The sequence below is a fragment of the Fukomys damarensis genome, unplaced genomic scaffold, assembly GCF_012274545.1.
Source record: "Fukomys damarensis isolate Sample0158 unplaced genomic scaffold, DMR_v1.0_HiC HiC_scaffold_38, whole genome shotgun sequence".
Lineage (NCBI taxonomy): Eukaryota > Metazoa > Chordata > Mammalia > Rodentia > Bathyergidae > Fukomys > Fukomys damarensis.
Genome location: NW_022900950.1, coordinates 35,610,161 through 35,621,042, shown reverse-complemented (window position 1 = coordinate 35,621,042; position 10,882 = coordinate 35,610,161). Strand labels below are relative to the sequence as shown.

The 10,882-nt window shown below is 36.6% G+C and overlaps 1 protein-coding gene across 3 annotated transcripts in view; it reads right to left on the bottom strand.

Annotated features, from left to right (window-relative positions):
* Fry (FRY microtubule binding protein) overlaps positions 1–10,882 on the bottom strand; it is a 353,736-nt gene that overhangs the window by 334,487 nt on the left and 8,367 nt on the right. For all 3 annotated transcript variants that reach the window (XM_010623889.3, XM_010623892.3, XM_010623891.3), the window contains exon 2: positions 3,414–3,586. In XM_010623889.3, coding sequence (XP_010622191.1) covers positions 3,414–3,586 — 173 coding nt within the window. The remainder of the gene's footprint in view (positions 1–3,413; positions 3,587–10,882) is intronic.

The following is a 10,882-nucleotide window of genomic DNA, read 5'->3' as shown; positions in this document are numbered from 1 at the left end:
ATTAAAATTAGACCCTTATCTTTCGCCATGCACTAAATTAAAATCCAAATGGATTAAAGATCTAAATATTAAAACAGAAACATTAAACTTGCTGGAAAGTAAGTTAGGCAGAACTCTGGAAGACATTGGTATAGGAAAAGACTTTATGAACAAATCCTCAGTAGCACGGGAACTAGCAGAAAGAATCAACAACTGGGATCTCATCTTACTAAAAAGCTTCTGTACTTCAAAAGAAACCATTAGCAGAAATAAATATTTAATTTTAACTCAAATCTCTTTTGGCTTACAAAAGTTTTTGAAGTCTAAAGTCTCACTATTTTCAATAGATTAATTTCAAATGTTGAATTTATTTATAATATTTATAAAAAGCTGCTTTAAAAAATTACAGTGCAAGCAGGGTGTGGTGGCATACACCTGTAGTCCCAGAACTCGGGAGGCTAATGCAGCAGGATTGCTGAGTTCAATGCCAGCCTGGGCTATACAGGGAGTTCAAGGCCAGCCTGAACTCACATAGCGAAATGCTGTTTTAAAAAAAAAAGTACAAAAAAATTATTCTATTACAACTTTTTCTTCAAAGAAAAGCTTAAGGGTTGAGATTCCAAAAGAAGAGCTTTATACATATAAAATTAGGCAAAAAAAATCAAATGCAGTAAGACTACAAGTAAGTTTATTAAACAAGACACTGAAGTTCCTAACAATGTACAACTTTCAGATGCCTCGCGTGTCAATACTCAAGTTTAATGACTCATTTTGAGAAAATCCTTATATATTTGTTACAAAAAAGAGTTCCCATGCCATTCTTTTCATAATGAAATTAAAATAATTACATATTTCAGAATTAAATAGATTTTGCATTAGGGCAGGGTCTGATTAAAAACCTTGGATAAATCCTCCAACCATGAAGATTTGCAAGTGTTATATTTGCAGCCACCATTCACCCATTAGAAGAAGTACTAATTATGGTCCTCCTCTACTGGAGGTGTCTGCCCTTTCTGACCAAGTGTGCAGCTTCCAGAGAGATGCACATGGGATGGTGAAGGAGGAAGGGGACACCCGCATAGCCAGCAAGATCAGCTGACAACGCATACTTATGGGGATCAGAGCAAACACTGACTGGGACACTGATGTGTCTTCATATCTTGCATCTTGTGCACCAGAAAAATGCTAACAGTTGACAATAGCGTAGGATCTTGTAGAAATCATTTCACTGTTGTAATCCAAAGTCCTAGGTCTGAGCCCAGGTTGCACCTGAACATCTCTGATCCTCAGGTCCCATATCTATTATGTATGCTACTCATATGCAACTGCACAGCAGCGCAGAATGGGAATGGCTGCCACAATCTGTGTATGTTTCTGTTTGCAAGTGGTGTGTAAGACATTGTGCCAAGATCCACCCCAGTGGCATTTCTAATCCAGTGGCATTTGCTGTAAAAAGTACTGAGTGCAGTGCACATGAGAGTGAAGTTGGGGTTTAGCCGAAAGGCATTTACAAATCAAATAGCCAGCACCGTGCAAACTTTGGGCAGGTATTGCTCATGTGTCCATTGGAGACACTAGCAGTGCTGTGGCAAGAATCCATATCATGCTGCTGCTGTCAAGGAGAGCACTGAGAGCCGAAATGACACAGCTGGAGACCTCGAACTCACTTAACTAAAGTTCAGTGTCCCTTTCATGACTCCACTTTGACAAGTTAATTATGTCAACTCAAGATCTTAAAAAGGGTAACTTATGCAATGTCCATGCTAAGAGGCCTTCTAACAATCTTGCAGCTACAGCTAACATCTCAGGGCAGACAACACTATGGAAAGAGAGGGCAAAGGAAGGAAGGGAACTATGGTGGGAAGAGAGATACTCTCCAAGGAACTGTTGGTTTGGAAAGAGGAGAAGCCTCTGTGAAGTGTAAAGGTGGAATTGTGTTGATGATGGTGGAAAAAGAGCAAGATAAATTACAAAGGACGCGATTCTAGGAACGTTAAATCAGGTAATAAATGAAAAGAGGAAAAAAAAAAAAAAACAACAGAAGGTAAACAGCCGTGGGAGAAAATTCTAAAGAAACACTAGTGAAGGTACTCATCAAAAAGTATTTCCTTTAATGTTGTTTCAGGAAAACACTGGCAGATCTGAGCACCCTGGTACCCTCATGAGATCAGAGAGAACAGGCCAAAAGTGATGGTTTTACTTTAGACACTTAAATACTCCTCCTTCCAGCACTTTTCTTATCCATTTTCTCTTTGTCTAACATGCTCACAGTCTCACACTGTCTGGTCTATTCCAGCTTTGCTTTTGTTCAGGCAAGATCAACAAGCAAAAAACAAAAACAAAACAAAAACAAACAAACAAAAAAAAACCCCCCAAAACGAAACAGTTTCCTTTAAAAATGTAACTTTCAGTTTGTGGCTTGGGATCCCATATCTCTAAGTCATCTTCTAGCTATTTTCTAAGCAATATAAACAGTGGGCTCTTAGGAGAATCAGAATAATTTTTGTAAGATATACTTGGTTGAAAAATTTTCTCCATTTTCTAACATAGAATCAGCCTGCAGCATTGGTTATTCTCCATTTAAAAAAGCTCTAACAAATCAGTCAACCACAACAGAAAGGCCAACTCCAGTTTTTTCCTGGAAATTCCAATGTAAAAGGTACCAAAATCAAGTTGATTAAATAATTCATTCTCTGCTGTAATCACTTAGCTCAGTTAGGATTCATGGGTACAGGTATCCCATGCCCTATGCACATATGTAATAATCCACACATGAACATCTAAGGAAGACATCAGAATCCCTTTTTATCAAGACTAAGATCCATGTGTCTCCTGCTGTCTAATGACAACATATTCTTTAATTGAGCCCTTTACTATAAATGGTTTTAGGCTCCGATGCAAGACAGGAATTTGAAGCATGCACTGGAGTATTTCATGGTGTTAATTTCTGGTGCCCACAAACATCAGCTTTACTCAACAATCCACTAATCTTGCAAAATACAGAAAATACACAGGAGAGTAAAATGCAAAACAGAACTCTTCAGCATTGCCAGCAAAGCAATTCCATGGTCCTACTGATGCTGACAAGTCATAAAATAGCTGCCTATTTACAGACCCTTAAAAATGTCACAACCAATAAATTAAAAGGAAGATGCTTTCCGATTAAAGAACTGTTCTAACTTTCATGTTCAAACATGTTTATTTGGTTTTTTCAAGCCCTCAAATGCATCCCAAATTAATTTAATTAATTAATTAATTTTTTGGTACCCGGGACTGAACTTGGGGCCTTGCACTTGTGAGGCAGGTGGTGGCACCACTGAGCACTGGCCCCCAAGTTAATTTTAAATTAACATTTGATTGTAACAAATGACACATAGCTTATGGTTTGTTTTGTTTCATTCTAACTACAAGGCACACATTTAAACAGTTCCTACCTGGAAATATGGATGGTCTCTTTTTGGGGCGCCTCACGTGAAAGGGTTCCAAGTTCTTAATATTCCTTTGAAGTCTTCCTCTAATGTCATTTCCTATGAGAAGTTCAGGTGGCAGGCTGCTCCGTCTCGATGATTTATAATCATTTTGAGATGATTTTAGTTTGTTCTTTGTTCTGGAATATAAATTACTGTCATCAACTGCCATTGTAGTAGATTCATTGGAGCTGGAAACAAAAATCCCAAATCCAAACCCAGCAGCAGCAACAGCCAGCCGCCTTCTCTGCCGCCGACTCTAGGTTCTCATGCTTTACCCAGCACTTGTTTGGGAAGCTTAGCAAGTTGATAGGCGTGGACTGGAACAGGTGTAGAATTACTAGCAGCCCCTCCTTTCAACAGTTAATAGCACAGGGGAGGACAGATTAAAAAAAATCATTAGGTGTAGAACACGGGGAATCTGAATAAATCAGGCACACAGGCTGTGCTCTTGTGAATGGTGGTGAAAGTGGTATCATGGTTGCTGTACGAAATTTTGTTTTATTGGTGCGATGTCACAAAACAAATACAACTCACTACTTAAGGTTGAATACCAATGCAAATTTTAAGTCTCATTTTTTTTCTTATTTTCCCACCTTTTAGAAGCGTGAAACAATTTTTATGAAACATCCTTATATTCCCTCTTATCTTTGTGTTTCAAACTGTATAAATACACACAACATCCATCCTTCTTTATTTTTATTTGGCTAGCAGCCAACTGGAAGTTGGCTGGAAGAGGGAGATGAGAGATGGCTGATGATGACCAGGAAGGAACCGGTTGTGGGTGTGTGTCAGGCAGCAATGCTGGGAACCTGGACTGCTGTGACCCACCCTTCCATCCTGTGCTCCACCTGGCAGCTGGCTTCTCCAGAAGTTCACACTGGTTGGCAGGGGAGGTCTGGAAAACAAGCTTTGGCCAGAGATGTGATGATGGCTTCCACTCAACAGATAAAAAGTAAATGCTGATATCCTCGTAGGGATGCTGCCTCACTTCCAGTTACAGTCTGAGAAGAGTCAGCTTCCCACTTGCCCTGGTCACATATTTTCTTCTTTTCCTTTCAGATTTTCTGTTTGTGTACGTTTTTCCCCCCTTCTTTTTTCTTTTATTTATGTGGTAATGTCCTGTATTCCTTCTCTGTGCAAAAATCACAACTGTTTAATCTATCCTTACCAGCCATCCCCAGGTCTGTGTCTATCACAGACTCTCCCTGAACACACACACACACACACACACACACACACACACACGCACCCCCTGGTGCTGTCTGGCAGCAGTATGAGTCAGAAGATAAAAAAAGATATCTGTCATTTCTCGGTGCCCGGGATCAGTACATATAAACATTATAAAGGATTTGGGGGCTGTTTTAGAAGTCACTGTTTATAGTACTTTGGTTTCCTGGATGCCACCTATGTTGTATTATTTGTTAAAACTTGGGAGTTGGATCTCTCTACCTAATGAAAGGCACACTTGTACACTAAGAGGACTTTCATTCTCTCTTTTCCTTATCCTCTTTCAGTGACAGGTCTTCAAATTGTGGCAGATTTTTCTGAACAGAAAAGCATATTTTCTAGTACGTCCACATTAGTTTCCATTATATAATTCAGTAATCATATTTTCATATTAGATTTTTTTTTGGACTGGGGTCTGAACTCAGGACCTTGTGCTTGTGAGGCAGGCATGTTGACACTGAGCTAGACCCCCAGCCCAGATTGTTATTTTTGTTAACTGACCCTGAGAATCATGCACATTGTGTCCCCACCCCTAATCCCAGTATTTAAAACTATTTTGTTGAACTGAAATGTACTAAGAACTGCAGATATGGAGTAGCCCACAGAAAACTTTTGTTTTCTGCTACTGTTTATATTAGAGATTGAACCCAGGGCCTTGCACTGAGCTACTTCTAGTAAACGGAAATTTGCATTCATAAAAAGAATCAAAGGTTTTTTGAAATATTTTGGCCAAATACTAGACAATGTCATGTCAGAAAGATGATTTCCAAAACCAGGTAGATAAGTGACTACTGTGACTAACATGGCTGGAGCACTGGTTCCTCCATCATCAGTTATTTCATGTAAGATTTCCACTTTCATCTGTGAGCTAATGATGGCTAAATACAAGTCCAGGTGTCTCTCTAGTGCTATGTATCACTTCCTTCAAGTGCATTCTGACCATTTCCAGTTAGAAGCTCGGCATGTATAAACCTGATACCTCTAGATAAGCAGCTTCTCTATTTCTAAATTTATGACTTTGCTTAAAATGGTACCTCCTATTTGCCTAGTGAGGCCACATTTACCTTTTCTTTTTTGGAACGGGGGATAGAACTCAGGTACATTTACCTCTTAAATATCATTTGGTTTGTGAACTCCACCCTTGCTGTTACTGCCCAGTGGCAGCATTCATTATCTCTTCCCTGAACACTGCTTGAGACTTCCAACAGGTCTGGCCACTTCTAAGTTTGGTTCCTTAAGTATTCTACCTTTAGCATGGCATCTTGATCTTTCATACCTTTGTGAACTATACCTAATGAGTCTATTTTCCACTTAAAAAATGCTGTTAGGAATTGGGCAGAACACTTTTGATATACTAACCAGTATTTAGAACCATAAGGCTAATATACCTTATGCATCTTTTAATGAAACACAATTATTTTAACTTTCACTGAAGCTTTTTTTTTTTTCCTCCTCTCTTATGGAATGATCAACCCAAACTCCTAAACTTCAGTTTACCAAGAGGAAGGCCTCATCAATCCTGAAGGTGGTCAACTGACCCTAAAATGCTTGAAAGCCTCTTCATGTTGCCCCGATTAGATTTCATTTTGTTCATTATGGTTCTGCAATACAGCCTGTGCTATCACATATTTGAGGTTTTGTTTAGGGAGGGATGAGCATAGAGAGGGTAGTATTCAGAAATGTATTTGAATCATTTTTATTCGAAAAGTTTCCTTAATCTAAAACTATAAATTTTAAATCTGGGTAAACAAACAAATATATCATCGTTTACTAAGACCAAGCTATTTAATATTCTGGTGTCTTAATTTTCTGATCTAGAAAAAGGAAGAAATCTTTACTCCTTTCATCAATGATTTGTTTGAGTTTTCTATGTAACGGCTGGTGTCCACTGATGAAGGATATTGCGTGTATATATAAAATAGATAATAAATGACGGCAAGCTGAGAAATTACAGGAATAAAAATAAATAAGTAGCATTACTCTAGCAAATTAAATGGTAACTTTATCATTATAATAAGAGTTTTATAAACTTCATTTGATTGTGGGAGGGGATATTTCTGATAAAGACACTCAACAAAGTAAGAACAAAAGGAAATTTCTTCAGTCTAACAAAAGACATCTAAAAAAGATCTGCAGATGAAATCATATGTAATGATGAAAGTCTGAATGCTTCTCATATAAGATCACGAACAGGACAGGATGTCTACTCTCACCATTTTCATTTTAACATTGTACTAGAGGCTATCAGTGTACCAGTGCTATCAGGCAAGGGAAAAAAAGAAAAGTTGTAAAACTATATTTTTAGATAAAATAATCATATATGTAGAAAAATCTTTTGGAATCTACAAAAAAGTCACAAGAATTAGTAAGTGAGTTCAGCAAGGCTACAAGATATAAGGTAAATCCACAAAATCAACTGTGTTTCTGTATTAGCAGGAAAAAAAATGCAAATTTAAAAAACATAACGTATTAAATATTTAGGAATAAATCTGATATGTGACAAACACGTATACTGAAACCTAAATAAATGGAGAGATATATCATATTAGTTTCCCAGAAGACTTGATGTTTTTAATTAATTAATTAATTAATTAATTTTTGGTACCGGGGATCGAACTTGGGTCCTTGCGCTTGCGAGGCAGGCCACTGAACCACTGAGCTAAATCCCCGGCACAATGTTTTTAATTTACTCGAAATTGTTATATTGATTCAATGCTATCCCAGTAAAAATTCTGACAGATTTTTAAAACTATAAATTGGCAAACTGACACAAAAATTTAAATGGAAATGAAAGACATCAAGAATAGCTAAACTAATTTTGAGAAAGAAAATGTTGAAGGGGTTATGCTATCAATTTCAAGACTAAACACAAAACTATAAAAAAGAGAGTGTGATACTGACATAATGACAGACAAAAGAGGGACAGAACTGAGAGTCTAGAAATGGACCCATAAATGAATGACCAACTCATTTTTGACAAAAGTACAAAGGTAATTCACTAGAAAAAGGACAGAGATAGGACAACTCGACATCCATATACAAGATAAATAAATAATTAAAACCTTTGATCTATATCTCACACTACACAAAAACTACTCAAAATGGACCACAGATACAAATGTTGTGCTCAAACTATACATTTTGTAGAATAAAACATGCAAAACCTCTCTTGTCCACAAGTAATGAATTAATAAATCAGACTTTATCAAAATCAAAATCTGCCCCTCAGACATTGCAAAGCAAATGAAAAGAAACACTGAGAAAATATTTGCAATACACTATTTGATAATGATTTAGTATCCAGAATGTGTGAGGAAGTCTCAATAGTCAGTAACAAGAGAACAAACAGTACAATTAGATAACAGGCAAACTACATGAGTAGATACTTCAGCAAAATACAGAAGGTAAGTAAGTACACAGAAATGTGTTCTGCATTGTAAGTCGTTTAGAAACGCAAATTAAAACTACAACGATATACCACTGCCTACCAATTAGAATGGCTAAAATTAACAATTAGTCATACCAACTGTTGGGAAGAATTGGCAGGAACTAGAATTAACACATACTGTTGGTGGGAACTGGAAATGGTAAAAACATTTTGGAAAAAAGTTTGACAGTTTTTGAAAATTTTAAATGTACTTCTACTATATAATCCAGCCATTCTTCTCTTAGGGACTCACTCAACAGCAGTTTTACTTAGCCAAATACTAGAAACAAATTGTTTATCAATAAGAGAATGAATAAATCATGGTATATCTATACAGCAGAATATTATATAACAACAAAAGGAATGCTGTAGCCTGGGTAAATCTCAAAATAATCATGTTGAGTGAAATAATTAGGATCAAAAGATGGTATAGCAAGTGGTTCCATTTATATGAAATTCTAGAAAACATAAACTAGCTTAAGATCAGTGGGAGGGACTACCAAGGGATTAGAAAAAATGTTGGGACAATGGAGTGTGATGGATTCATAGGTGTATATTAATGTTAAAAGTAAATTAAAAATTAAAAATGTGTAGTTCATTATCCATCAATTATACCTTGATAAAGTTTTGTTTTGTTTTTTTGTTTTTTTTTTGGTACCTGGGATTGAACTTGGGACCTTGTGCTTGCAAGGCAGGCAGTGGAACCACTGAGCTAAATCCCCCACCCTTAATAAAGTTTTTTCTAAAGGCAATGTTATGCCTTCTCCCAGTCAATTTGAAAAAAGATTCAGAAATATTTTGGATTTTAATTAATAAAATTAATATATAAGGGTGAAAAGAACTCTTTTGATTTTATCATCTACATTAAGAGAAAGATAAAAGACACATATACCCAAGATCCATGTAAATGCTTTTCACTTAAGGTAAGGTTTTTTTATATCCTGAATCATATCTTTAGGTTTTACTTTATACACTGCAAAACTTGAACAGTGTATGAGAAAACATCTCCTTTGATATTCTTGGGTAACACATTCCACGGTCCAACGATGAGAAGATTCCCAACATTACAGAAACAATGAATGAGTGAGAGCTGCAGTGGGAAAAAGGAGGGCATTTCTTGAAAGTATGAGCTAATTCAAAAGCAATCCAGATAAACTGCAATCTTTTAGCCTGAAAGACTCTTACCATCAGGAGACTTCAGTTATCTGAGATGACTTGGGTACACTCTTGCTAGATAACCAAGGGACAGGTGAAATGAGCTAGTCTGGAGATTATTCCCACATTTAATGACATTGCTTACATTTTGGGATGATCCTATTTGAACTTTCCTGATGTAAGTACAGCAAGAATACCTGCAACAGTTCCTTATTATTAGGTGGCATCACATATTTAATAACCAATTACTGAACTGGCCTAGTCATTTTATACATCAAGTTATCTCTATTCTGTGCAAATTAGGGCATAATCAATGGAAAAATCTGTAACTACTGTGCCAAGGAGGAAACTCATGAAGAGAGGCCAAGAAATTGCATTAGGTAATTAACTATGACTAAGCCTATTCTTCCCCTAAACCCCAAATATAAAAAGTATAAATTTAGCCTTTCATTCTCAAGTTCCCAACTACTTGCAGGTTCTTTGCCTTTGTGTGTGCCCTCACCCTAATTACTTCCTTATGTACAAAGCCTTTCCTTTGTCTCCCTCACCCCCACCCCATTTTCTATGACTAGGGAAAGCAGTAGAAGCAAAAGAAGAATTTCAAATGGTGTTCTTCCAGAATAAAGAATTCTTCTCTATTCAAGTGTTAAAAGATAGCCACCATATTCTTCCTTCTGCCCAGGAATTACATTCCAATTCAGATTCCAAACACACACAACTGTAAGTTATACAAGATGTGAGGGCATGCTGTGTTTACTCACTATTGAGTCCCAGGATGCTTCCAGAAACTGGTCAAAACTGGAACTCTTCACAAAGAGTGGGTCTTTTAATTCCCACTTCAATTCTCCCAGGGTTCCTTAAATCAGGCCCGCTTACCTATTTTTTACCATTTTCTAGCTAAAAAGATAATTTATTTTATATTATACTCTAAAAAACTAGGAAAGGCTTAAGTATCAAAAACTGAATTAAATACAAGCCAAACAGTATATTTATATCCTCACAGAATAAATTATAAATTTCTATTACTTCTACATGATGAATTACTAAGACAAGATCATAAGATAAATCTTGAAGCAGGTGTAGTTTTGGTTCCTTGTATCAAATTCATACTTACTTCATCAGTAACATTAGTAACTGTGGTTTAAAGCATTTTCATAGTAGCTAAATCACAAAAAATTCATATTTCAGATTTCTTAGCTGCTTTTTGAAAAATTCTTTTGATTACAAAAGAAATAAAACATTTTGGGGCAGAATATTTGAAAAGCAGAAAAAAGAAAAGAAAAAGGAACAAAAAAACTCTTGTGACCTTATCAACTATGCTTTGTCCTGACATCCACCACTAATCCAGGTCCAACCTTCTGTTCTCAGCCAGAACAAAGATTTGGTCCTTGTGAACAGTGCATAAGGGCTGAGAGGAGCCATGGAGTCACTGCAGAGCCCTGGGTGAGATTAAGTAAGGCTGCTTCAGTGTGTAAAGGTAAGCAGGAAGAACATTCTAAGAACTAGGGCAAACATTTCTTCCTGAAAGGGGTAGTGGCTTCCAGAAGGCCCAAATTTGCTTCATCGTGTTATTTTCAAGTGAAGATTGAAAAATACTGACTTTTTTTTTTTTTTTTTTTTTTTT